The following is a 27,920-nucleotide window of genomic DNA, read 5'->3' on the forward strand; positions in this document are numbered from 1 at the left end:
CTCGTTAGGGTGTGTGAAGTGAAGAAGCTTCCCTGAAGGGCCTTTTTAATTGCACACCTTCCTCCTGGCTGTTTTTCCTCCTGCCTCTCTCTGTCTCACCCACCAGAGGAAGTAGCAGCCAGCACAGGCACCCCCACAGCCCCTGCCCAAGCACTCCTCTCCTCCTGGCACATCCCTTCCCTCCTTCCTCCTGCACTACTGACCTCCTGCTGCCTCTTTGGGTCACCCTGAGTCCTGTCAAGAGGAAAAGGATTTCCAGGAAAAGCAGAGCTGCCAAGGAGTGGCTGGGGTGGCTCCTGGGAGAGCAGAGACCTTGGAAATCTGCTTTATTTTCCCTCCCAGGAAAGAGATGGACAACAAAGCCTTGAAGAGCAGTAGCTCCCACACATCCTCCACATTCCTGTTACACCTCCACACGTTACTGCAAGGTTCCTTTCCCCCACAGAACCATTTGGAAGCCACAAGCAAGATCAAGGTCTTGTCCATCAGACCTCGTGCAAACACAACGTGAAGGCACACTGCTCCAGACAGCTGATCCATGCTGGATGCAGTTGGCATCTGCTCTGATTTTCCCCTTGCAGGCAACAAAACGGGACAGAGCAGAATTAAGGTATGGTTCTGAACTCTGAAGTCTGGATTGCAGGCTCAGGGACTGCCCTGGCTTTAATCCCCCTGAAATTTCACCCCTCTCAGCAGGGAAGAATTCCCAAGACTCTTTCTCAAGAGTTTCCCCCATTCTGCAGATAACCTTGGCCCTTCTCTAGGTCCTTTTCCCTCCTTGGGAAGGCACCCATCACCTTGGGCCAGGCCACCTCTGCCCCTCTGACCCCAGACTCACCCATTGCTTTTCTTGGCTGCCGAGAGGACGTACGCCCGTTCCCTGCTGGCAGAGCTCCTCAGGACACTGTTGGCTGCCTCTGTCCTGGGAAGGAGGGAGGAAGGGATGGGGTCACCTTCTGCTCATGCTCTTAGTGAAGGCTTTGCTGGCCCTGACAGAGCTCCCACACTCTGGGGAGCAGAAAGCCAGACAGAGCTAAGAGGAGGAACAGTGCTTCCCTTCCTCTGTCATGCCGGGCACCACTGCACTCCACATGGATGTAAAAACCCCCTAAAGACCCCAAAATACTTCCTTGTCCAGGAGGGCAGAGGGATTTCCCCTTCTGGAGACCTGTGCACAGGGCAGGGAAGGGGCTGGGGGCTTCGTGGGTGAGATGCTGGCTGAGCTGCACATCTCCCTCCAGACACCAGAACCACCAGAAGCTGGACCAAGGGAGGAGTGCAGAGCTCTGGAACCACTTCCCTTGGTTCCTCCCCAGCAAGCAAATTACCAGGTTCTCATTTGCCCAAGTCTGGTATCTGAGGAAAAGTATCTCCAGAAACCTGTCTGGAAGCAGGGAGGCTGCTGGCTGCACCAGGTACAGAGCTGCCACACAGCAAAGCACCTTCCAGCCCTGAGGGAGAACAAGAGACCTGGATGTAGCTGCAAGACCCCAAAAGGTCCAGACTGGAGGGCACAGACAGGGGCTGTGGGCTCCTCCTGGGCTCCTCCTGCCTCTCTGCCTTTCCACAGAGACACTGCACTGCTGATGGGCTCCCCAGCCCATTCCCAGCTGCCAAATTAATTGGGGGATGCTGTCAGGTTGAATCATGTCAGGCTTTTAATTATATTTTGTTGGGAGTGCAGTCGCCTGTGGGCAGAGATGCCTTCTGTGAAGAAATATCTGCTGCTTATTATTATTATTATTATTTTATTGCAATCAGCCCTAATGGCTCAGCTACAGCCATCATCAAGCTGACCCCCCAGTGAGGATGAGTTAAACTACAACAAGTCCTCTTGTCACTGCCCCTGCCAGAAGCAGTGGTTACCTGGAGGCCATACCTCTTTTTGTGCTCATCTGGAGAGAAAGGGGCATCCTCCTCCTCCGTATCTGCTGGTTTTTGCTTGACATTATAGGGAGCTCTGAGACAGAAAGGGAAGAGGCAGGGTAAGGGAGCTGCTCCTCTGGACTGCTGCAGAGAAGCAGAAGCAGAACTGGAGGTAAATCCCAGGACAGAGCACGTGGGGAAGGGTTCAGACTCTGGAGGGGTTGCAGCCAAGTGTGGAAGTGTCCTGGTTTGGGCTCTTGCATTTGGGGCACACCTATCCCTGTAGGATTGGGGTTTTTTTTCCTCAGTAGAGGAGCTAAGCCTAGAGAGAGAGGTTCATAGCAAACACTCAGCTGCATTTCAGATTATGGCCCCAGTCTTTGACACAAAAAGCAGTGTAGGATCTGTCAGCAGTGCTGCTCTGCCACAAGCCCCCTCCTTTCCCCTGGTTTCAGGAGGGCCAGCAGTGCTGCAAACCAAGTCCCCAGGCTGCCCCCTCCCTCCAGTGTCTGCCCTAAGCCTGACCAGTGAGAAGCCTGACCCCACAGAAAGGCTGCTCCCAGCTCCAGGAACACCTTGGGGCTCACACAGGCCTGGAGGCAGCAGCACGACTGCTGCAGTTTCCAGCCACAGCTCAGCTGATGAAGCTGCTCCTGGCAGTGACTTCACCCTGAGGGTGCCCACTCACAGTTTTTTGTAGTCCTCAGTGGTCATCCTGTAGCCAGAGGAAGGTCTGCTCAGGCTCTGTCCCTTTGTGGCAGTGCTGCAGATGGCACAGATCATCACCCTGTCAGTCTGACCCTCCTGTCCCCTCACCCCCTGCCACCCTCCTGCCCAGGTGAGCTCCTGCTCCTCCTCATGGTGGGGGGAAAACCAGGGTGTTCCCAAATATCCACTCCCTGGATCCCAGGCATGCCAAGTCACTGAAGGGCAGGCAGTGTTTGCCTTCTTTTCACAGCCCTGTGCTCTGCTTTGCTTGCCCAGGACCACTGTGAGCTGCCAGAACCTGAATGGGCACACACTTCCATGGGATGGTGCTGCTCCATCCCAGGACCAGCCAGGGGGAAGGAAGAAGCCACCTTGGGGCATCAACTTTCCCCCCCAGATGTAGCAAAATGGGGAAAACAGGCTTTACAAATGTCCTGTGAGGTGCAACAAAGCATCTGCTGAGATGGGAGCCATGCTCACACCCTACCTACTACAACTTAATGCCAGCACCTTTCACAAGACAGGTCCAAAAAAACCCAACAACCCCCTCAAAAGCTCCAAGATGAAGCCTTACAGCTCTGCAAGGATGCTTTGTGTGATCTGCTCCCTAGGCAAAAATTATTTTGCCACATTACCCCCAAACCTTTCTTTCCCAAACCTTTTCATTACACCCAAACCTTGGCTTTCCCAGCCAATTGCCCCCCCATGCTCCGCTGAGGAAAAGCAAGAGTTTGATGCTGTGGCTTTTCCCCACGTGCTGGGTGGGCAGCCACATCTCCCAGCACTTGGGAGGGGTTTAGTGGAGCTCAGCAGGAGCCCACAGGCAGAGGCCAAAGTAAAAGGATGACCAGAAGTGTGTGTAATAATTAAAAGCTGGTTTTTATGCAGGAGAGGCAGGCACACACCCACCTTTTCTGCACTTCATTAGAAGGTGAAGAATTTGACACAGAAGAAGACTTGTCAATGGTTCTTGTGAACACCCCTCTGTGGAGAAAAGAGATGTCTTAATTAATTTTTTTGTTTTTTGTTTTTTCTGGGAAGATTTTTGAGCTAAAACTTGCAGCCACTCTTTGGCCTAACAACAACTTGGCTCAGAACACCCAAAGGGTGAACTCCTGGGAGATTCCCCCTGGGAAAAGTGCCACCTTCCTGCCATCCTGGCCTGAGACAGCCCAGTGAAATCAGCCAAATGACAAATATCTTCCACTCTCTACCAACCTGATGAGGTAACCAGCTTGAGGCTTGGCAGCAGCAGACCTGTGCAAAGAGACAGCAGTGAATGAAGAGACTCAGGGAAAAGCAACCAGGATGAAAAGGTTCTACATCTACACCCCAGCTAACTGGGCCTGGGGTGACCCCTCAGCTGCTGCACCCAGGAAATTAACCTTGGAGATAAACAACCACCAGAAGAAGCTCTAGAAAAGATTTTGATAAGAAAAGAGCATTTTACAGTTAGCCAGTTAAGCTTTGCCATACTGACAGGGCTTCCTGCCTCCAAGGGATGTCCTGAACCCCCTGGGCAAGGGAGGCTTTGCAGGGGAGGAGCCCCACTGCCCAGGAGGTGCCAGTTTGTAAGAGCTGACCCAGCACAGCCTCTCCCCAAGGAGTGGGTTTTTCAAGACAGCCCCAGCAGTGTGTGGGTACTGAGGAGCACAAGGTTGTTTGTGAAGAGCCAGTGACAGCACCCACCCAGCCCATGAGATAACAGAGATGGAGAGCAGCAAGGTGGGTCCCCAAATTACCTGTCACCCTGGGGAGCAGTGGGTGTTGAGCCTGGGGAGCCCCTTCCAGCCTGCCTGGACCTGAGGGAAGAGAAAACCCAATGACATCAGTGACTCTGACCTTACTGCCATGCTGAACAAGGAGGTGCTGCTCAGGGAGAGGTTCTACGACAAGACCCATTTGGGGCTTGGTTTTGTTTCTGATTAAAGCACAGAGGGGTGGGTGTGTGACCTCCCACCAAGGTCTGCCCCTTAGCTTGTCACTTCAGGGATGGTGACACCCCATCTGGCTTCAAAAAACATTGGAGTTCTCCTGGGATTCCAAATCTGGCTCTGGTGCCTCTTCCAGCTCCTCAGGAAGAGCCATTGCTCAGAGCTTTCCCCCAGCATCCTGCTGACCCAGGAGCACTGCTGCCCTCTGGCACTGCCACCTCCTGGCATCAAAGGGACCAGACAACAGAGCACCCCTGGGAGGCAGAGGATGGAAAGGGGAGGGATGAGCCAGACTTACAGGGGGCTGCTCTTCTTCTTCTCCTCCTCAGAGTCAGAGTTGTGGTGGTGGATCCAGCTCTTGTCTCCCTTCAGGGTGGTGCGAACCTTCATCTGCCGGATGATCCTCCTGCGGTCCTCATCCGTGGGGGGAATCACCCCTCCTGGGACAGGCAGGGCAAGGGGAGGAGAGGAAGCTTGCTGGGACACAGCAGGAACTCCCCATGCCAGGAGGGGAGCTGGGAGCACAGCTTCAAACTCTGAAGGAGGCTTCTCCCAGTTCTGGTGGGAGGTGGAACCCAGCTGCCCTCCAGACTCAGGATCAGTGTTCCCTGATCCATCACCTCCTTCACAGACATTCAGGCAGGTTTTTTCTCTCCTTTCAGAGGACTCTTTAGCATTAATGAGTAATTTTCTCTCAGGAAGACCAAAGCCAATCAGTGGATGGTCCACTCACATGTTTACAAAGTTCTGAGTTTCCTCTGGCATTGCCCATCCCATCAGCTCTGCCATGAGGCTCCTTGGGAGAGGACAATACCTCTGGAGCACAGAGCTGTGCCAAGAGTTGGGGCCATAAAATGCCAGCACCCAGCTGTCACCTTTCTCTGGTGGCCTGTAAGAGCTGGAGGATGGACAAAGAGGAGAGACAAAAGGACACACATCCTTTTGTTCCCCATCTCCATTTCGGTTCCAAAACCAGAACTGTCAAACCATGTCTCCCCAGTGGTGTGATTCTGGCCCAAATCTGGAAAAGTCCTGTCCTCTATGGTCTCTCTGTTGCTGCCCAACAGCACCTCTGCCACCACCCTTCTGTCTGCTCTTTGTCAGGCACTGAGCCACAACTGCATTCTCTGGTTGGGAAAGGCAGCAACAGCAATGAAACCAAAAAGTTAAAATGTAGAAGTCTGCAGAAGGGCACGGATTAGGAGTAGGAAAGAGACTGGGTGGAAAAAAAGCACAGGTGGATGGGGAGGAATATCAAACCCAAAAACACTGGGAGCAGGCAAGGAGTGTACCCTTACCATCAGCAAGTTTGCTGATGACACTAAGCTGGGAGGAGTGGCTGACACACCAGAAGGCTGTGCTGCCATTCAGAGAGACTTGGACAGGCTGGAGAGTTGGGCAGGGAGAAACATGATGAAATTCAACAAGGGGAAGTGTAGAGTTTTGCATTTGGGGAAGAACAACCCAATGTCCCAGTATAGGTTGGGGGCTGACCTGCTGGAGAGCAGTGTAGGTGAAAGAGACCTGGGGGTCCTGGTAGACAAGAGGATGACCATGAGCCAGCAATGTGCCCTTGTGGCCAAGAAGGCCAATGGCATCCTGGGGTGCATTAGAAAGGGTGTGGTTAGTAGGTCAAGAGAGGTTCTCCTCCCCCTCTATTCTGCATTGGTGAGGCCGCACCTGGAGTATTGTGTCCAGTTCTGGGCCCCTCAGTTCAAGAAGGACAGGGAAGTGCTTGAAAGAGTCCAGCGCAGAGCTACTAAGATGATTAAGGGAGTGGAACATCTCCCTTATGAGGAAAGGCTGAGGGAGCTGGGTCTCTTTAGTTTGGAGAAAAGGAGACTGAGGGGTGACCTCATCAATGTGTTCAAATATGTAAGGGGTGAGTGTCAGGGAGATGGAGTTAGGCTTTTCTCAGTGGTGACCAGTGATAGGACAAGGGGTAATGGGTGTAAATTGGAGCATAGGAGGTTCAAGTTGAATATTCGAGGGAATTTTTTTCCTGTAAGGGTGACAGAGCCCTGGAACAGGCTGCCCAGGGGGGTCGTGGAGTCTCCTTCACTGGAGACATTCAAAACCCGCCTGGACACGTTCCTATGCGAAGTGCTCTAGGTGGCCCTGCTCTGGCAGGGGGGGTTGGACTAGATGATCTTTCGAGGTCCCTTCCAACCCCTAGGATTCTATGATTCTATAAGGAAGGAGATGGGAGCTGGGGAAGAAGCATTTTAACTGGGAAATTCCCCATCCAGCATTTTCTTCTGAGGGAAATGGCTGCTATCCCATGGGGAAACTAAGATGAAGCCCAGATAAGCAGAGCTGCTTTTGTGTCTCTTCCTGGCTCTCTTCCATCCTTTTTGCCACTTTGGAAACAAGTGTAAAGGCTGAGAACACCAAGCCTGCTCTGCTTGTCACACCTGGACCAGCTCAGGGGTTTAGAGAACCACCAAGTTATTGCAGCTTCACCACTAACTGCTTCCCACCTGCCAGCACACTCTGAGCCTGTGGCAAAGATGAAATAATTCCATTTCCCTGCCAGGAAAGCAGGGTCAGCTAAATCTCTGCATCTTCTACTCGGGATGGGCTAGAAGGCTGCCCAGAAATTGTTCTTGGTGAGCAGCTCACATGCAGTCAATGGATCAGCTTCTGACACGTGGGCATGTGCTTCAAGTCTCTGTTAAGCAGTAAGGATTTCTTGTTCTTTTTAAACCACTGGAAGCTGAGCAGAGATCTTAGAGCAGATGGAACTGAGCAGAGAAGGCAAAGGAAAGCCATGAGAGTGTAGGGATCCCCAACAGCCCAGGCTGGGGAAAGGGATTATTACCTTTAGCAACCCCCAGGGACATCATGGTTCTTGGAACTGCCTTCCCCTTCAGCTACTGTTTGAAGCCAACAAGCCCCTGGAAGAAATAAAGAAGGGTGAAAGCAGATCAGTGAGATGCTTTTAGCTATAGATACTTTGAAGTTTACATGGAAGGGACAGCACTACAGCAGTGTCACAGCCAGGGAGCTGTGGTGTGGACACCAGAGCCTTCTCCCCAGGCCAGGTACCTTCAGCATCAGGGACAGGAGAAAACAAATGGCTGTGTTCTTCACACCAAGAACTCTTCAGAGTGAGTTGACACTGCAGGTCTGGAGGAGACCTCAGCAAGAGTGCCCAGAGCCACTCAGGGTGGGACCAACCTTTTGGAGACTGCTTGGGTGAACCTTGGGGGTTTTGTCAAGCAGGAGTAAAGCAGAAGGGGCTCTTGGCCAGCTTTGGTTGGCAGAATGTCTGGTATTGCCCTCAGACCCAGCAGAAAGAACATCTCCCTGCCTGCCTCAGGAGCAAGAGGTTCTTGCTTCTCAGGTTCTTGCTTCTGGTGGGAGCTGGGCCCCTCCTGCAGCTGCCCACATGAAGCAGTGAGCTCTGAGCTGGAGACAACCCCAGAGATGTGCTGAGGTCAGGACTTTGCAGAGCACTGATGGCTCAGTGCTGCAGCTGAATCAAAACCAACCACAGAGTGAAAGCCACGGGGAAAAAAAATATAATCATAAATAAGAGGCTGTTCCAGCTTCTGCCAAGCCAGCTCTTTGGTTTTAGGATTTTTGTTTGTTTGTTGGTGGTGTTGTTTTTCATTTGTAAATCAAACCCCCTCAAAAAGGGGGGTCTGAGATTGGTTTATTCACCTGATTACATGTTCACCAGAAATGTTCCTTTGCTTTTCTTTTTCACTCTCTCAAGCTTTGCAGGGGAGCTGTGGGATGAAACCAAGAGCAACTCCCAGCACTTTCCCCACTCTCCTTTTCTTTCCAAGTCCTTTCCCTGCCAGAACTATCTGCTGAACCTGGAGTTTTGTTGTTCTGTTTTGTTTTGGTTTTTTTTTTTTTTTTTTTGCTACCCTCTAACAAAAGGGCCCAACCCTATTTGGGAACCAGTAGGTCTAAAATTAGGTTGTTGTTACCTGCTGGTGGGCTTGTCCCTGCAGCACTGCTGGGAAGCCACACACCCCTGAGGAATGCTGCTGCTGCTGAGCTCACAGCATTCCTGCTTGGCAAAGTCTGCTCCTTTGCCTTGTCTCAGCCCAAGATCTACCTCCTGCACATCCAGCTTGCACTGAGATAGTGAACAAGCTCCCTGCTCTCCCCACAGGCTCCCCCCTCCCTTTCCCAAACATTAATTCAGCTTTCCCCACCAGCCAGCCCACCTCTTCCCCCTTCCCACACAGATTTCCTTGGCTCTGCTATCCAGAGGGAAAGGAAAACTGCAGCATTGCCCTAGGTAGCTGGGAAGAGCCTCTAAATACTTGGGTATCTTTAAACACCACTCAGCTGGCAGACTTGGGGTCTGGCAACTTTGGGTTAAAGAGAAACCCCAGCACCTTGGACCTGCAGATGGAGAAGCCACGAGGCTCCACTCCCTGCAAGGTGGGTTCAGCTCACAGCCACCCTGCTCATCTTAAATTCTTCCCAGTTCCAGGACAAAATAAAGCAAGTGAAGGATGAGAAGTGGTACAAAAGAACTGTCCCAAGAGTCCAATACAGCCCTGATGTGGGGCAGACCAGAGGCAGAAGCAGGTCCAGGCTCTGTCCCCAGGTGATGGGGACACTTGGCAGCTAGAGAGCTGTCACACCTATCTCACCCTCCAGCTGAAAAGTGATCAGCCCTGAGCACAGATCTTTTAGAGGAAGAAGCAGAAGTTTGGGATCAGGTTGGGAAACTTCTCAGGCAGGGCTGGAGGAGCTGGTGGGGTGCAGGTCTGAGCTGGGGTCACTCTGCAGGCACCGCTCTCCCCATTTATTGCTTCAACAGAAACTTTGCTTCTTACTCAGCTGATTCCCTGAGCAAATAAACCCCAAAGGAAGGCAAGCTGAGAAGGGTGGCACTCAGCATGTGTACAGAAACGTGCCAGAAACTACAGCGTGGCCAAGCCTTCTCCCCTGGCTCTTCCCTGTCCTCCCATCATCCTGGGAGGGACCGCACCAAACACTCTTGTGCTCCACTGAGATTTCTGGCTGAGCAAACAGGCGTTGGAACACGTCTGTGGTGCTCACCAGGCTTGGCTTTGGGCTTTGCTGAGAGGCTTCAGCAAGAAAAGAGCCACTTAAGCACCCCATTTCGTGCCCATGTGTCCTCCACGACCTGCTGAAGGCTCCTGCTGGCCACGGGAGGCTGGGTGTGGGGAAGCTTTGGGCTGATCCTCTGTGTGCTTTGTGCTTGCTCAGTGACTGCAGCACTGAAAAACAAAGCTGCCCAGATTATCCCATGAATCCTACAGTCAGAGTAACCCAGCATTTCTCAGGTAAAGAAGAAAAAGCTCATTTTCTTCTTTGGATGCTGGCTGGCGTCCTACAGGTGCCAAGATGGTGCCTGTGATGAAGCAGCAAGAGGAAGAGGGACCCAGAAACCCAAACCACTACCAGGGAAGATGCTTGCACCTCCCTCCTTGCTGTACTTGTCCATCTTTTGATACTGAATAAGAAACAGCAGACCTGGCTTTGAGCTGCAGGAGGCTGCAGTCCCCATCCAGCTGCTCCAACTGTGCTGCTGGGCACATGGATTGATGGGGCCAGAGAGGATCAGCAAGGGGGGGGTCTGGCTCCAGAGTCCTGATACAGCATTCCTGGGAAAGAAAATGCTCCAAGGATGAAATTTATCACCTTTCCCACTCCTGCCCCTCACATCCCTCACCCATCTCTGTCCTTTGGTGTCCCATTGTCCTTCCTCCATCTCTTCAACACTGCAGAATCCCATTTTCTTCCTTTCCTTTCCTTTCCTTTCCTTTCCTTTCCTTTCCTTTCCTTTCCTTTCCTTTCCTTTCCTTTCCTTTCCTTTCCTTTCCTTTCCTTTCCTTTCCTTTCCTTTCCTTTCCTTTCCTTTCCTTTCCTTTCCTTTCCTTTCCTTTCCTTTCCTTTCCTTTCCTTTCCTTCCTCTCCTTTCCCCTTTCCTTTCCTCTCCTTTCCCCTTTCCTTTCCTCTCCTTTCCCCTTTCCTTTCCTCTCCTTTCTCCTTTCCTTTCCTCTCCTTTCTCCTTTCCTTTCCTCTCCTTTCTCCTTTCCTTTCCTCTCCTTTCTCCTTTCCTTTCCTCTCCTTTCCCCTTTCCTTTCCTCTCCTTTCCCCTTTCCTTTCCTCTCCTTTCTCCTTTCCTTTCCTCTCCTTTCCCCTTTCCTTTCCTCTCCTTTCCCCTTTCCTTTCCTCTCCTTTCCCCTTTCCTTTCCTCTCCTTTCCCCTTTCCTTTCCTCTCCTTTCCCCTTTCCTTTCCTCTCCTTTCTCCTTTCCTTTCCTCTCCTTTCCTCCCCTTTCCTTTCCTTTTTCCTCCCCTCTCCTCTCCTTTTTCCTTCCCTTCCCTTTTTCCTTCCCTTTTTCCTCCCCTTTCCTTTCCTTTTTCCTCCCCTTCCCTTTCCTTTTTCCTTTCCTTTTTCCTTTCCTTTTTCCTTCCCTTTCCTTTCCCAAAACCTATCCCCAGGCTGTCTTCCCCATTTCCAAACACAGCAGCAAACCCATCCCTGTGCTGACAAATCATGGACATTTCACCTCTCATCCAGACCAAACCCCCTTCTGCCTCAGACTGGATCCATCCCTTCTCTCTCACCTTAGAGCTGGAAAATAAATCCTGCTGGGCTGGATGCCCCTTTTTGCCCTCACTCTGCTCTCCACCTGATCCAGCAAAAGCTTCTGCTGTCTGACCAGGAACTTCTCTGCTAGAAAAAGTCACCAGATCACTGCTTTGGAGACCAAGCAGAGCTGCTCAGTAATTTATATTTTCTCCCAAACATTCCAGACAAATATAAAACCTGACACACACAGAAAAATATCCAATTAAATAAAAAAAACCACTGTTCCCTCCCTGTTTATACAGATGCTTTTCCTTCTGAAGCCCAGTGGGAGCCCTTCAGAGCAGTGCAATGGGCCCTTCATCCTCACTGCCACATTTCTCTACACCATTCAGTCCCTCAAACTGGGACTTGAGTTCTTCCAGCAAGGGCTAACAATAAAATTCAGAGAGTGCTTTGGGTTTGTCTGAGTCTTTTTTTTTTCCCTCCAAAATAAATATTTAAAGGAAAAAAAAAAGCAGGTTAGTAAATATGCTCCAATTTCACCTCACTTTTTACCCTCAAAACCCCCAAAGCTGTAGGTGCTTCACTTGCAGAAGCAGAGGGCTCTGGGAGAAAAAAGTCTTTAGCTGGGGACAGGAAGAGAAAGTAGAACCCCCAAAGCTGTCCCAGTAACCCCAGTCCCAGTGATACTGGACACAGGAGAACCCCCAAAGCTGTCCCAGTAACCCCAGTGATGCTGGACACAGGAGAACCCCCAAGGCTGTCCCAGTAACCCCAGTCCCAGTGATACTGGACACAGGAGAACCCCCAAAGCTGTCCCAGTAACCCCAGTGATGCTGGACACAGGAGAACCCCCAGGAGCTGTCCCAGTAACCCCAGTCCCAGTGATACTGGACACAGGAGAACCCCCAAAGCTGTCCCAGTAACCCCAGTCCCAGTGATGCTGAACACAGGGGGTATCAGCACCCATGGCCATGGGGAACCAAGCCCAAGCATGGGGAGCAAACACTGCCTGACACCAAACCCACCAGGAGCCACATCAAACCAGGCCCGGCCAAAGGACTGAGTTACATGGTCTGCTGCTAACATGTATTTAGAAGAAAACCACATGAAAATTGAGGGAAAAACCCCCTGTGTTGTTTCAAAACATACAGTGAAAATGTTTCATTAAAGCTTAAGTGAGCTTTTCTTAGAATCACAGAATCACAGAATGGGCTGGGTTGGAAGGGACCTCAGAGCTCATCAAGTCCAACCCTTGATCCACTCCCCCGTGGTTCCCAGCCCATGGCACTCAGTGCCACATCCAGGCTCTTTGGAAAGATCTCCAGACACGGAGAATCCACTACTTCCCTGGGCAGCCCATTCCAATGCCTGATCACCCTCTCCAGAAAGAAATTCTTTCTCATCTCCAACCTAAACCTCCCCTGGCACAACTTGAGACCCTTTGTGCCCTCTTGTCTTGCTGAGAGTTGCCTGGGAAAAGAGCCCAACCCCCCCCTGGCTCCAACCTCCTTTCAGGGAGTTGCAGAGAGTGATGAGGTCTCCCCTGAGCCTCCTCTTCTCCAGCCTCAACACCCCCAGCTCCCTCAGCCCTTCCTCACAGCAATTCTGCTGGATCCCTTCACAGCCTCCTTGCTCTTCTCTGGACCTGCTCCAGCACCTCAAGCTCCTTCCTGAGCTGAGGGGCCCAGAACTGGACACAGGACTCAAGCTGTGGCCTCCCCAGAGCTGAGCACAGGGGCAGAATCCCTTCCCTGGACCTGCTGGCCACGCTGTTCCTGAGCCAGCCCAGGATGCCATTGGCCTTCTTGGCCACCTGGGCACACTGCTGGCTCCTCTTCAGCTTCCTGGCAATCCAGACTCCCAGGTCCCTTTCTGCCACTCTGTGCCCAGCCTGTAGTGCTGCAGGTTTCAATTTCTTTCTTCCTGGGAGCAAAACCTTAGTGATCCTTGCACTTAGTTTTGAAAGGGTTCAGTGCTGCTAAAACGACAACAACAAGAAAAAAAAACAAAAAAAGAAAAATCCAAGTGTAACCAGAGAGCTGTATCAGTTCCACCACTGCCAGCCCCAAAGCAGCCACAGCCTCCCCAAAGCATCCAGGATCTCCCCTTCCCCATCACCCTGCCCAAAGCTCCTGGGAGGGAGGACCCTTCCACTACTGAAATTCACCAGAAGCTTTTAGGGTCTGTATCACTGAGGCTCTGACTTCCCGGGATGTCCCCAGCCTGGGTGACAAGCGCAGAGAACCAGGGGCAGATGAAACTGTCCCCAGTGGTCCTGCCCATGGGCAGAAGTGACACGGATGGAGGGATTTGTACATTTTTTCCACCCATCTCCTCAGCAGCCCTCTGTGAGTCAGGATGTGAGCACTTCCAGCCCTGCCTGTCCCTCCCCAGGGCTCAGGTCTGCAGGGCAGGTTCTGGATGCTCTGCAGAAGGTGAGGTTGATTGAGTGAAACTGCAGGAGAACCTCCTGGGAAGCTGCCTTTCCTCCCCCAGCAGGGCTGATCCCAGGGGGGAATTTGGCCTGGTTATGAGTTTAGAAACTCCCTAACCCTGCCAAGCACTTCACAAGCCAGGGGGATCTCCAGCTCTGCCTCCCTCACCCCATCAAGCTTCCTTCTCCAGCCCTTCCCACAACACAGGGACCTGGGTGCCCATCCCTGAGCCACACGAGATGACACAAGATATTGTGATTTGATATTTGGACCAATCTGTGCTTCACAGACTATCTCAGCCTCAGGTTCCTATCACAGTGTGGCCAAAACACTCTCCCTGCAAGCCCCTCACCTCTCTGCTGGCTGCTGGCTTCCCAAGAGCAAGCTCTGGGATAGAACACTGGGGTTCTAATCCCAGGCAACAAGAGACCCCTCCAGATGGCTGTTGGAATGGCTTCATTCCTGCTGGCAAAACACCCAACACCAGCACAAGGAATCAATGTTCTGCCTGCACAGGACTGAAATCCCATCAGAGAGTGTCCTGGGACTGCTTCCAATGGAGCTGCCAGCTGGATCCCTGCTCAGCAGTGATACCAAAGCCCTGGTCCTCAGAGCACCACCAAGACCTGGAAATCCCACCCAGGGGATCCCACATCCAGCTCCAGGAAGGCCTGGGGTGCAGGAGCAGCTCTGGTGCCTGCAGACACCAACTGGGGAAGCTCCTCACCAGGTGAAGGAAAGCCATTAACAACCTATTTAATAAGGAAAAGGAGAGCTGAAACCTTGTTTAGATCTTCATCTGAGGGTGTGTCTGTCTGTCTGCGGGCAGGCAGCCAGCTCCTGCTCTCCCTCTGCACCCTTTGGGGTGCTGCAGGGGTCCCAGCCCTGCCTCGGGTGCTCAGGGACCTCTGGAGCTTCCAAAGCAGCTTCAAGGTGTGTTGGGAATGGGACAAGGGAGCCTCTGCCTCTCAGAAGCTCTCCAGAGGGTGAAAACCCTCACCCCCTGCCAGGCTGGGAGATGTTTGCCCAGATGGCCAAGAAGGCCAGTGGCATCCTGGGCTGGCTCAGGAACAGCGTGGCCAGCAGGTCCGGGGAAGGGATTCTGCCCCTGTGCTCAGCCCTGGTGAGGCCACAGCTTGAGTCCTGTGTCCAGTTCTGGGCCCCTCAGCTCAGGAAGGAGCTTGAGGTGCTGGAGCAGGTCCAGAGAAGAGCAAGGAGGCTGTGAAGGGATCCAGCAGAATTGCTGTGAGGAAGGGCTGAGGGAGCTGGGGGTGTTGAGGCTGGAGAAGAGGAGGCTCAGGGGAGACCTCATCACTCTCTGCAACTCCCTGAAAGGAGGTTGGAGCCAGGGGGGGGTTGGGCTCTTTTCCCAGGCAACTCTCAGCAAGACAAGAGGGCACAAAGGGTCTCAAGTTGTGCCAGGGGAGGTTTAGGTTGGAGATGAGAAAGAATTTCTTTCTGGAGAGGGTGATCAGGCATTGGAATGGGCTGCCCAGGGAAGGAGTGGATTCTCCGTGTCTGGAGATCTTTCCAAAGAGCCTGGATGTGGCACTGAGTGCCATGGGCTGGGAACCACGGGGGGAGTGGATCAAGGGTTGGACTTGATGATCTTTGAGGTCCCTTCCAACCCAGCCCATTCTGTGATTCTATGTGGAAGCAGCTGGAGAGCTGAGCTTGGGGCAGAGAACCCCCCAGGGTGGGCACCATCCCCAGGGGAACCCGCAGAGCCTGGAGCTTCCTTGGGTACCACAAACTCCTCTCTGACCCTCGGCAGGAGGCAGCCCTGGGGGCTGAACCAGGGAGCAGCTCCAGCTCTGCTCCTGTCTGTCCCCAGGGGCTGCAGGTGGTGGAGGGAGAGGGGGATCTGTCCTTCCCCTCTCCTCCCATCCTCCTGATCTGCAGCTCTCCTCACTAATAAATTCATCAAGTGCCAGAAACCAGCAGCCCATCACTTCATGGGGAATGGTTCTGCTTTCCATGTAAGCCACTTATATAGATATAAATATATATATACACAAAAAAAGATGTAATTATACCCTGGGAGATGAGACACTTACTATCCTTTAAACGCTGACTGCAGCTCCCATTACCTGCAAAGGCACAGAAGAAAAACCAGCCAGCCAGCCAGCCTGCCTCCTTCTTGATGGCTCAACTGCGACTTGAAAACGTTCATAACAACTTCTTTATTTATTTTACTTTTTTTTTTGAGCCTGCTGCTGCCAGGAGTATGTGGGGCACTGGAGGTAACAGCCCCTTTGTGCCTAAATTGCCACCCTGCCCTGTGTTCCCCTGGGGGATGAGCTGGATCCCGGGTTGGACCCGGTTCTGAGGGCTGCAGGAATGCCCTGGAACGGAAGCAGAGCTCTTTTGATCCCCAAAACACAGCTTGAGCCCCGCGGGTACCTTCAGGCTCCTGAGCTGTCCTCCTGGCCCAGGCCAGCCACCGAGTTCATGTCACAGCATTCCTGCTCCCAAGCACCTCTGGATGGGCTCTCCCTGTGATTTCCAGGGCACCAGGATCCCCTTCCTGCCCTGCTCCCCACGGGGATGCTCTGTGCCAGGAAAGGCTCTGGCAGGCACAGCCTTCCCAGACAGGAGCCCCCTGCTCTGCTCCATGCAACAGGGAGTTAAAACCTCCCCATGCCTCACCAGCAAGGTCATAAATAGCCAACAAGCCATGTCCTCACCCAGCCTGGCTTTGCCCTTCAGCACGGAGCCCACGTGGCACCACAGGGACAACCACACGTGGAGCCATCCCACCCTATCCCACCCCATCCCACCTGCAGCCACCCAGGACCCCCCCTGCTCTCACAGACCCCCCTTGCTGTAGGGATAGAAGCACAAAACCCCTTTCACCAGCAGGGAAGTTGTGCACTAATGGAGGACTTGGCCAGTGACCTGCACGCTGGCCCTGAGCCAGAGGCAGCCCCGAGGTCAGTCATGAGGAAGAACATCCTGGTTTAATGATAATTAATGCCTGGCCTGACCTTCAGAGGCCTCCAATTAAAATGTATTGAAAAGCTTGCAAAAGGCTTGGAACCTGCAGAATTTGAACCCCCCAACACCCTGCCACGGCTCTCAGCTCATCAGGCTCCAAGTCCCTACTCTAAAGCCCATGGGCTGGAAGGGGGGACCTCAGTTTAACACCCAGCAGGATCAAGCCCAACTTTTAAAAACACCCAGGAAGGAAAACCAAGGAGAAAACGCATCTCCAGGTGGGCTACAGGATAGGCTGGCCCAGGAGGGGACACTCAGGGGTGGCAGTCCCCATCCTGGCACTGCCCCATCCAGGCTGAGGCTGGGCACATTCTTGCATTTCTCCAGCATTCCCCAGCTCACACAATGCAAACTCTGTGCAGAGCTCTGCTGCTGGGGAGCTGTTACCTGAGCAGCCTGGGCACAGAGTACCTGATCCAGCACCAACCCTGCCAGGGCAAAGTTAACCCCTTGCATCCATCCCAGCAAGTCTGAGTGGGCACAAAGAGGTTTCTGCTGGAGCAGCAGCACTCTGTGCCCACTGGCTGTGACCTTTTGGAGGCAGAATTCTTGAAACCAGATTTATTTCACCTTTGAGCTCTGACTGGCACGACATCCCCTGCCTGGGGAGGACAGACACTCCTGTTTTCCCCCTTTTCCACGCATTTCCAGTGAACACTGATGCTGCTACACCCACACCTGGGGATTCAAGCAGCACTGGGAGGTTTCTAGAGCCAGGGCTGTGAATCATAGAATCAGAATTGGCTGGGTTGGAAGGGACCTCAGAGATCATCAAGTCCAACCCTTGATCCACTCCCCCCGTGGTTCCCAGCCCATGGCACTCAGTGCCACATCCAGGCTCTTTGGAAAGATCTCCAGACACGGAGAATCCACTACTTCCCTGGGCAGCCCATTCCAATGCCTGATCACCCTCTCCAGAAAGAAATTCTATCTAATTAAGCCCATGCCCTCTTGGGAAAAGAGCCCAACCCCCCCCCGGCTCCAACCTCCTTTCAGGGAGTTGTAGAGAGTGATGAGGTCTCCCCTGAGCCTCCTCTTCTCCAGCCTCAACACCCCCAGCTCCCTCAGCCTCTCTTCATAGGGTCTGTGCTCGAGTCCCTTCACCAGCCTAGTTGCCTCCTTTGGACCTGCTCCAGCACCTCAATCTCCTTCCTAAACTGAGGGGCCCAGAACTGGACACAGGACTCATCACAGAATCCTAGAACTGGCTGGGTTGGAAGGGACCTCAGAGCTCATCAAGTCCAACCCTTGATCCACTCCCCCCGTGGTTCCCAGCCCATGGCACTCAGTGCCACATCCAGGCTCTTTGGAAAGATCTCCAGACACGGAGAATCCACTACTTCCCTGGGCAGCCCATTCCAATGCCTGATCACCCTCTCCAGAAAGAAATTCTTTCTCATCTCCAACCTAAACCTCCCCTGGCACAACTTGAGACCCTTTGTGCCCTCTTGTCTTGCTGAGAGTTGCCTGGGAAAAGAGCCCAACCCCCCCCTGGCTCCAACCTCCTTTCAGGGAGTTGCAGAGAGTGATGAGGTCTCCCCTGAGCCTCCTCTTCTCCAGCCTCAACACCCCCAGCTCCCTCAGCCCTTCCTCGCAGGGTCTGTAAAGGAAGGGTCTGAAGGAAGGATCAGGAATGCCATGGTTGGAGCAGCCCACATAACCCTAAACCCACCCTTCCAGACTCCTGCAATTCAATAGCTCAAAACTTTGGAGCTGCTCTCAGGAGAAGCCAGGCTGCAGAGGAGGCTCTTTCCTTCAGGACCCTCTGGTAGAGGGGCTTGAGGAATCTGGTGGCAGCTGGAGAGCATGGGTGGTCCTGCAGGTGACATTTGGTGCCTCTGCCATGGCTCTTCCATGATGCCAGCTGAGTAATTCACATCACATCATGGTCACCAAGCTGCCTGCCCAGCTCTCTCAGGGTGGGTACAAGGCACAGCAGTGCCAGAGCCTGGGCAGGATCTCTGTGAGGAGCCTCACCCAGCACCACAGCTCCTCAGGATCCTGGTCACAAAAAACCAGATCTTCCTGAGCATGGGGAAAGAGATGAAACCCTGGAAATGCCTGCACAGGACTCACAAGTGACACACACACGGTTCTGTCATGTCCAAGACAAGAGCTGCAAAGCTATGAATGCTCAGTTATCATTTCTTTTCATTTGCAATGACATACAAAAAAAATAAAATATTTTTTAAAAAAAAGAATAAAATTATTTTTAAATCATTTTAATTTAATTTAAAATTATTTTTTAAATTATTACTTAAAAAAATAATTAAAGTTCAGTCTGAGCAGAAGCTGGGAAAGATGTCAGCCCCTGAAGTCAGGGAAGTGTGGCACCAAACCTGCCTGCCCCATCTGTGCAAACCTTACCCAGAGTAAACCCCCCCTCCCAAAACACAAAACCTGGATCCTGGGACTGCCAGACCCAAGGAGATCACTCTGCACTGTGCCGGGTGTGCAGTTTCATTACTTTAATTACAAGGCATTAACTCCCAATTACTCAACTAATTTCTGTATTTGAAAAGGAAAGAGGATGGGAAGGACGTTCCCTGCATGCCATTGACCTTCAGCCTTGATGTCTCCAGATGAAAGGAAGGAGGAAGGAAAAGTTCCTTCTGCCTCTTTTTTCAAAGCACAGACAGACACCAAACGGAGCAGGGCAGAAAAATCTCCTCGAGGCTGCAGAACACGCCACAGACAGCACAAAGTTTTCCAAGAGAAAACAAACAAGCAGGCAAACAACGATGTTTTTGTAAAAGAAAAGAAAAAAATCTGACGTTTGTGCAGACTGGGGCTTCCCATGAAAACAGGAGAACATTCTGGGGAGAAATGCAAAGCTTTTTCTTTGGCTGGAGGAATAAAATCAAGCAGCCCAAGTAAAACATCCTGAGGAGTCTGATGGGGGAGGACACCTCTGCTCCTCAGCTGAGCCCAGCTCATCCTCCTGGTCAGGGCTGAGGAGAAGGGGAGGGGGAAATGGAGAAGAAATTCACCCAGCTTGGAGGAGGGATGAAGGAGCACTGAGGGAGGTGCTGGTCTCCTCTGTACCCTGCCTCACCACTCCCAGCCCTTCCTTTCCAGGGTGCTGATTTCATACTAACTCAGAGAGAAACAAAACAGGGCAGAGCAGGAGAGAGAGAGGAAAATAAAAATAGTTCCATCTGGCCCCTCCTGCATCCCAGGGAGGTGGGGTTGGGAAGCAGAAAGTGGTGCAGCTTTACCCCAAGCCCCTCAGGAGGTTGTCAGGGGTCCCATGGGACTCAGGTTTTACCCCTGCAGCCCAAGCTCTGCTCCCTCCTGCCCACCACACACGGGCACTGAGCTCACTGCTCCCCCTGGAAAATCCTGGGGGGAGAGGTTCTAGGAAGATGTGGGGTGATAGGGAAGGATTTTGGTGATGAGACAGGGCAAGCAACAAAGATCCAAACCTCCCCTCTGCTGCCTCTCTGTGCACCTGTGCTCACACCTTCCCTGCAGTGCTCAGGTGCCTTTTTTAGATGCATGCCTTGGTCCAGAATGCTGCAGAAAAGAGCTTCCTTCTCCCACCCAGGAGGAGGATTTAAGGTCCCCGTTCCAGTCCCCCCTCATCCCTGCCAGGCCCTCCCCAGGCAGAGGGGGGCAGGTGGAGCAGAGAGAGAAGCAGCATCCCAGCTGCCCTCTGCAAGGCTCCGAGGAGCTGTCTCCCTCCCCAGCCCTACCTGCAGAGGATCCTCAGCTGTGGCTTCCCCCAAAAAGAAGGATGCAGAGCAGGCTCCAAGCAGTCTCCCAGCACTTCTGCCCCCCAAGGGCTGGCAGCAGGGAGCTCCAATCCTTCCTGGCAGCGAAAGGTGAGTGTGGGCGAGGCTGAGCACTTACCTGGGAGAGGGCTGGCTCCTGGAAGCCAAGCCTTGTTTTGAGGAGGAGACTTGGGTGTGTTTCGCCCTTCGGCGGAATCAAACAGGTTTCTCATTCAGAACGGCCCCGCTCTCCCCTCCCTCCACGCTCTCCTTGACATTCCTGACATTCTCCAGCCCTGCTCCCCAGCCCTCTGCTGCACTGGGACAGCAGAGCAGCCCCCCCAGCTCTCCCCCCGTGGAATTTCTTCCCAGGCCAAGCATTGCCAGCCAGGCTCATCCCACGGGAAGGGGGAGCAGACACCCCACTGCCACCCAGGCACCCACACCTCGAGCCCAAGAGCTGCGGGTACAGCAGTGGTACCCAGCCAGCACCAGGGACTGGCACTGTAATTAGCACCCAACAATGATTGCCTCGTTCTGACTAATTGAGGTCTGCAGGTGTGATTATCACCACTGGCTGCAGACTCAGCCAGCTACTCAGCTGCTTCCCTTTATTCCCCCTTCTAATTGCTGTGGCCACCAAAAGACCCCCGAGGGCCAGCTCTGGGGAGGCTGAAGGGACACAGCCAGACCCCTGGAGACACTTTTTTTGCAGATCCCCAAAGAGCAGTGGTTGAGGGCACGAGTTCAGAGCACTCTGGCAAGTCAGGGCTGCAGTCCCAGGCTGCCAGAGTTGGTGAGGAGAAGGCGAGGAAGGCTCCAGCAGCAGCGTGTGAGGAACTGTACCCCCAGCACCCCCCTTCCCTGCCCCCCTGAGCCAAGCAGAAATAAAGCTGAGCCTGGAGAAGGATGAGCTGATGGAGAGAAATGCTCTCCTGGCAGCTCTGCTGGGGGCTGCTGAGCAAAACCCCAGATCTGGGCTGGGATCTGCTGTGCCAGGGCTAAGAACCCATCCCTGGCTCCCAGCAGCCAGTGAAGATAAGGTCTGGGGAGCCCAACGAGGTTGTTCCAGTCCCAGATCCTTCTCTCTGATCTCCAGCAGGTTCAGCCCGGAGGCTGCTGGTGATCCCAGCTGGGATAAGAAGCAGAGGAGAAGAGCTGATCCTCACCAAGCCTCACCCTGAGCTCCCAGTGGGCACAGAGGGTGCCCAGCTGGGGCCAATTTAACATGTTCCAAGTGGGTTGTTCAAAATGCAGCTGTGTCCCCACCTCGGGGAAGCATCCTCTGCTTCAGGGCTCCAGCTGACTGGGCAGCTTCATTCTCAGTAACCCCTGAGTCATCCCCTCCTCCTTTGCTGAAGGTTTGGTCAGGTTTTTTTCCTGACATGATGGTGACTAAAAGCCTGGGCAGCCTCTTGGCTACACTGGGACCTCTGCCAAGCAAGCAGAAGGGACACCCCAGGCTCTAAGGACTACTCTTTTTTTTTTTTTTTTCCCCACTGTGAACACTGTTCCACAATTAACAAACCCCCCAAAGCTTCCATTGTGGGCACTTTAGTGTTAAACACCAAAGAAATGGGTAAGGAGATCCTAAAACAAAGCACCCAGAAGACTCAGTGCAGTAATTTGGGTGACCTGGCAGAGAGACAGCCAATGTTCCAACCTGTCCATCTTCCTCAGAAAGGAACACAGCAAAGAATTGATTTTTTTCCTAAGGATTCAGAGGAGGTAAGTGCAGTGTTAAGTAATATTTTGTTATTAGCTTGAAAATACAGGTCCGAGCATACAAACAAAACATCCAAAGACAGCTCTTAAAAGTCAGGGGTGTGGTGGCAAGGCAGGACAGCAGAGGAGGTGTTTCTGAGCTGGCAGCTCCATCACAACAACCTGAGTGCACAAGTGGTTAGGGAGAGACAGCCTGCACAGCACGTAGCCTGAAATGCCACGCAGGGCTCTTCTCCACAGCCTCAGCAACCAGCCAAACCCTCTCAAACTCAGCTCTCTAAAAGCCTTCAGCCTCCCTCACACCCCCTGATGCCCCCCAAAGCCCCACTGGTGCAGCACTGACCTTACTCAGCACTCAGCTCCCTGGCTCCTCCAGGCTGGAATCTGCAGCACTCCCACTCGGGGTTCTCCACCCTCTGATGCTCCTGAGAGAAGGGACAAGAGATGGTTTAGTTCTCTTCACTTTGCCATGGGGCAAACACTGCCTGTGTGATGGCACTGCTGGTTAAAGCAGCTGGTTAAAGCAGTACTAGTTAATGCAGTACTGGTTAATGCAGCCGTGGGAGGTGAAGCTGCTGTAGTGGTATGAAGAGAGCATTTCCCTGCTCCCAGTGTACATCCCACCAGCCACTGCAATTAAACCCATTGCAATTAAAGACCTACCCAGCAGCTCCAGTTCTCTCTCTCTTTCTCTCTCCTGTCTGTTTTGAAGCCTTTCACTTCAGGGCAGTGACTCTGATTGCAAGGAGAACCAAGCTCCTGCTTTCCACAGACTCCCAGGAAGGGCAGCCCCGTGCTCCTGGAACCCTGCACCCCATTCCCATCCCACAGAACTGGAGGGTGAAGACCCTCAAGCTCAGCACGTGGCTGCCAAACACCATTTCTGCAGAAACAGCAGGAAACTCTTCAAGCCATGGCTGTTGGTGCAGAGCAGCAGAGAAGAGGATGCTCCAGGGACAGCAGGAACATCATCTCAGGAGTGAGTTTCCCATTTCACAGCACCAGAGAGAGCACTTTAAAAAGCCTGGAAAGAAGGAAGTCTCAGGAACAGCTGTCATCCAGGACTGGCAGAGCATGGAAAGAGTCCTTCTGTCTTTCTCACATGGATTAGGACAACACCAGAGGGTGACAGACATTGGATACCATGGGAAATGGGGATGACAGCAGCACATCAGTGGCAGCCACAGTTCTGTCTCCCTTCCCAGTAAGGAGAGGAGGACAGGGACACACTTCTTCTTTTTTCCCTTGTAGAAAAGGTTTGTCACAAAACAACCACAGCCAGCCGTGCAGACAGGTCACCTGGAATCAGAGATTCCCAGGGCTGTTGTGTCACCACCACTCACAGTTACTCCCACCCTGCAAACCAAGCTGAGTGAGGACATGGGGTGCTCAGCAGTTGGGCACTTAGGGACAATCAATCCCAAACAAGCCCTTGTGGTTTGACCCCAATTCAGCTCTTAGATAAACCAGTCTTTCCAAGCTATGGCTGGATGTCACTCAGACCAGCAGGCACAGAAACCCTGATGGGTGCTTTTCTTCCTCATAATTCCAGGAGCAGAGTCAGCTTGTAATGAGGTGGCACTCTGAAATCACAGCAGTGGCCAGAGGCAGAGGTTTGGGATTTTGTTCTGCTTTTTTTTTTTTGCTTTTTTTTTTTTGCTTTTTTTCCCAGCAAGTGGCAGGGCTGAGTGACATCTGGGAGAGCACCACCAAAGCACAGCACCAGCAGGTTGCTCCAGACCAAGAAGCTAAAAGGCCATCTAGTAAATCATAGAATCATCGAATTTCCAGGGTTGCAAGGGACCTTTTATGATCATCCAATTCCAACCCTCCAGGGGCAGGGACACCTCCCACCAGGTTGCTAGTGGGAATCTAAAAAAAAAATCTGTAGGGGAAGTCAACTGATTTCATTTCAGACACTTTAATGAGACAAGCAGAGCAGGAGCATCAGCTTTGGGCATCTGGAAGAGGTCAGGATTCCTCCTTCATGTCAGGAATCCATGGGACGTGCAGTGTGTGTGTGAAGGCAGGGACACTGGGCCTTTTTGCTAATATATATATATATATAGCAAGAGCTACACTTGGATTCTACTTCAAGCAAAAGTAAACCTGTTACCACTGCAAGAAGCTTTTTTCAAGCTGGCAGCTACAGGGTAAATAAATACTGACAAGTTTGTGATGCTTTGGGAGAAGCCACCAAGCTCAGCCTCACTGGCCTTGTTTTCCCATCTCCAGTTAGGAAACTTTATTTTCCTGCAAAAGCTGTAGATAAATTTCAGGCTGGAGTACCCAGCTTTACCAGGCAATGGATTCCCCCTCAATCTTCTTTACAAGAAAGGCCCAAACACTTGTGCCAAAGCTCAGTGCTTGTTTCACTGCTGTTTCTCTGCCTCCCTTACATTCTCAGTGTCTGCAAAGCAGCTCGTTTGGGATCAGTGGGACAGGAGAATTACACCACACAAAAGCTGCAGCCACAGAAACCACTCACAGGCTGGAGAGAATGCCTAACAGCAAAAGATTTAAAGGACTTGCATTGGTTAAGTAAAAAATATATATATATATATATGTGTGTGTGTGTGAAAAAATAACTTAAAGAAAGAGAAGTGTAGCCCCAGTGTAAGAGAACTACCCAGGACAGAGTGTGGCAAGTATGAAGGGCACTTGCATCCAAGAAACAAAACCAGAGAAACTGAGGACTGAGCTGCAAACCAGACCCTTTCCAAGAGAGGTTTTTTGGTTAGGGGCTGGGCTGCTTTAGGGAAATATTTATTATTTTGTTTAAGAGCAGTGGGCAGTAACCAATGCCAGTGCTCTGAAACATCAACAGATGAAGCTCTCTCTTTCTCAGAAGTCCAGGAGCTGCCCTGCAGGGGGATTTCTCCAGCCAGTGGATGAACCAGAGCACCAGAAAAGCTCAGAGCAGGGCTGGGACCTGCAGTGATGCTGAGGCTGCAGTTTCTTCTTGCCAGGGTCCATCAGGCAGCCCAGAGCCCTCAGCCCCAGGCACACCACTTCCACTTCAAGCAGCAGCCACTTCAAAACCCATCTGCATAACCCCCCAGGATGTTCCTTTCCAGAGGAGCACTGCACACACCTTTAGGAACACATTGTGGCAGGGACCTGCTCAGCTCTGGAGCCCAAGCAGGCAGTGCCAGGGGAAGGGGCTGTACCCTGCTGTGATTCTTGGCATTCCTGGGATTTCTGACCAGAGGCATCCAGCCTCCCTGACCAGCCCAGCTTGTCCCTCAGCACTCACTACAACAAACATACTCTTAAAGGTCTTGGAGGATTTTCTAGTCATAGAATCATAGAATTGGCTGGGTTGGAAGGGAGCTCAGAGCTCATCAAGTCCAACCCTTGATCCACTCCCCCCGTGGTTCCCAGCCCATGGCACTCAGTGCCACATCCAGGCTCTTTGGAAATAGCTCCAGACACGGAGAATCCACTACTTCCCTGGGCAGCCCATTCCAATGCCTGATCACCCTCTCCAGAAAGAAATTCTTTCTCATCTCCAACCTAAACCTCCCCTGGCACAACTTGAGACCCTGCCCTCTTGTCTTGCTGAGAGTTGCCTGGGAAAAGAGCCCAACCCCCCCCTGGCTCCAACCTCCTTTCAGGGAGTTGGAGAGAGTGATGAGGTCTCCCCTGAGCCTCCTCTTCTCCAGCCTCAACACCCCCAGCTCCCTCAGCCCTTCCTCACAGCAATTCTGCTGGATCCCTTCACAGCCTCCTTGCTCTTCTCTGGACCTGCTCCAGCACCTCAAGCTCCTTCCTGAGCTGAGGGGCCCAGAACTGGACACAGGACTCAAGCTGTGGCCTCACCAGAGCTGAGCACAGGGGCAGAATCCCTTCCCTGGACCTGCTGGCCACGCTGTTCCTGAGCCAGCCCAGGATGCCACTGGGATTGTTGGCCACCTGGGCACACTGCTGGCTCCTGTTCCAGAGCCCTGGACTCCACAGGAACATTTCCTGGTTTTCTGATAACACTTTCTCCCATGTCACCACCTGTCCCCATCCTTGCAGGGAGGGTGGAAGGCAGGTGAGTAACCCATCAGTCCTTTGCTTTCACCAAGGTGACAGAGCACCAAAGCCTCAGTAGAGACTGAGCAGAGCTGGGATGAGTAAAGGGTGTAAAACCACTACACCCATTTGTTACGAGGGAATCAAACTGGTTTTTCACCAGGTATCATTCCAGAGCTGTGCCAAACTGCCAGACCTCACCTTCCCTCAGCAGGCAGCAGCAGAGAATGGTGTATCCTGGGCTGCTGGAACACACTCCTCTCACCCCTGGTCAGGCAGACACACCTCAGTGGGAACTCTCAGGGCTTAAAAAAAGTCACCTTGTCAGCAGAGGGGCCAGAAGAGGCTGTGGCTCAGAGCCAGGCTGGTGGCATGGCTCAGAGAGCAGGAACACCCCAGGCAGCCTGTGTTGCAAGCAGGGAGATGCCTGTTTAGCTCTCATCACCAGCTCAGCAAGCTTCCTCTGGGCTCTGAAGCAAACATGTTGCTTTCCTGCTCCCACAATAAGGACTGAGTTGCACCATCACTTGCCAAAGGCTTGCACAAGCACCAGTGAAACTCAGGAAACACTTCTCCCAGGGAGCAGAGCCCAGCACACTCAGGACAAGCTTTGGCTTTGCAGTGCTACAAAACAAAAGCATGGAAACTCCACTTGGAGATCACCAGCACAGACCTGAGCAGCAGCTGCAAGGATTTACTGAGCCAAAAGGTTTCTCAGCTGCCCAGGAGGCTGCATCTGAGCACTGCAGAGCATTGGACCTCCTGCAAGTCCTGGGCAAACATTGCAATCTCTCTCTAGAAGCAGAAATGGGGCTCCTGGTTGCCTTGACTCCACCTGGGAAAGCGCTTTTGTTCCTCTCTGGCTTTTCCTCTCTCTCCTTTCTCTAGAGTAAGCAACAGAAGATATTTCCTTTATCTCCCCACTGCTTGTCTAAACCAAACCCAGTCTCAAGTCAGCAAAATGAGGAGCTACAGCAAGAAAGAGCCAGGAGAGCAGAATGAGATAAGAAGTTTGAGTGCTATGGGAAAGTCTTTGAAGTCCTTTGCAGCCTGTTAAGCATCACCAAGAACGAGATACTGCAGCTGCACTTGACCCTGGATATTTAGGAGGAAATTTTGACAATGGGCATTTATTTGGCTTTGTAGCCCCCTGCTCACTTCCTGACACACACAGGACCCTTCCAGGTCATGAAGAGCTGGCAGGACAGAGAAACCAGAGGGAGGAAAGCATGGAAGGATCCACTGGCTCGTCCCCAGAACACAGGATGGGACACACACAGGTGCTTATCAGGATGCAAAATGAGTTGAGAGGAGGAGGAGGCTTGCTCAGGGAGAGCAGAGCCCATGGATGAAGCCAGATTCCTCCTCTGTTGTGGCCAGGAGCACAGGCACAGCCATGCCAGCTCCTGCTCAGCAACCCAACACTGCCTGCTCACTCCTGCTTTGGGACCAGCACCTTGCCAGCCTGCCAGAAGGAACACTGGGGCCTGACCCAATTACACAGGGAGCACCCAGTCAGCCCAACCCCAGGTGATGCAATGCCTCTTGCTGTGCCCAGCTCTGGGAAACTGCTCACCCTGAACAACCAAAACCTCTGGTTTACCCTTCTGGTACCAAGCAGACACGTGTGGAAACCATCCTGCCTGCTGCTCCTTGGCCAGCAGACCTGAACTGCCAGTGCCTCTTGTTTCTCCAGCACCTTCTGGTCGGTACCTTCACCTCTTGAGTCCTCCCCAGGCACGGGGAGATGAGGAACCCTGCGCTGAACCAGGGCCAGGGCCTGACTGACAGCATTTCAGGGATTGTTTGAGGCTGGAAATGCCATCTAGAGGCCGAAGCGTGCAGTTAGCAGTGCAATAACTGCAGTCCTTGCTCCTGGCAGGTCAGGAGGATCCCATCCTCTCCCCCATCCCTGTGCCAGGGCACTCTCAGCCATGAGGAGCTGGAGTTTTCTGCCCCTTTTCTGCACAAACCCTGGGGAACAAA

General features: G+C 52.7%; 1 protein-coding gene across 2 annotated transcripts in view; it reads right to left on the reverse strand.

Moving 5' to 3' along the window:
- ZNF185 (zinc finger protein 185 with LIM domain) overlaps positions 1-20,383 on the reverse strand; it is a 38,989-nt gene extending 18,606 nt beyond the window's left edge. For both annotated transcript variants that reach the window (XM_030449149.1, XM_030449148.1), the window contains exons 1-9: positions 20,329-20,383; positions 7,330-7,405; positions 4,807-4,948; positions 4,317-4,376; positions 3,793-3,831; positions 3,484-3,558; positions 2,555-2,629; positions 1,880-1,960; positions 839-922 (exon numbers count right to left, since the gene is read on the reverse strand). In XM_030449149.1, coding sequence (XP_030305009.1) covers positions 839-922; positions 1,880-1,960; positions 2,555-2,629; positions 3,484-3,558; positions 3,793-3,831; positions 4,317-4,376; positions 4,807-4,948; positions 7,330-7,354 — 581 coding nt within the window. In that variant the 5' untranslated portion in view covers positions 7,355-7,405; positions 20,329-20,383. The remainder of the gene's footprint in view (positions 1-838; positions 923-1,879; positions 1,961-2,554; positions 2,630-3,483; positions 3,559-3,792; positions 3,832-4,316; positions 4,377-4,806; positions 4,949-7,329; positions 7,406-20,328) is intronic.
- Between the last annotated feature and the right edge of the window lie 7,537 nt (positions 20,384-27,920).

Source organism: Calypte anna, chromosome 4, assembly GCF_003957555.1.
Source record: "Calypte anna isolate BGI_N300 chromosome 4, bCalAnn1_v1.p, whole genome shotgun sequence".
NCBI lineage: Eukaryota > Metazoa > Chordata > Aves > Apodiformes > Trochilidae > Calypte > Calypte anna.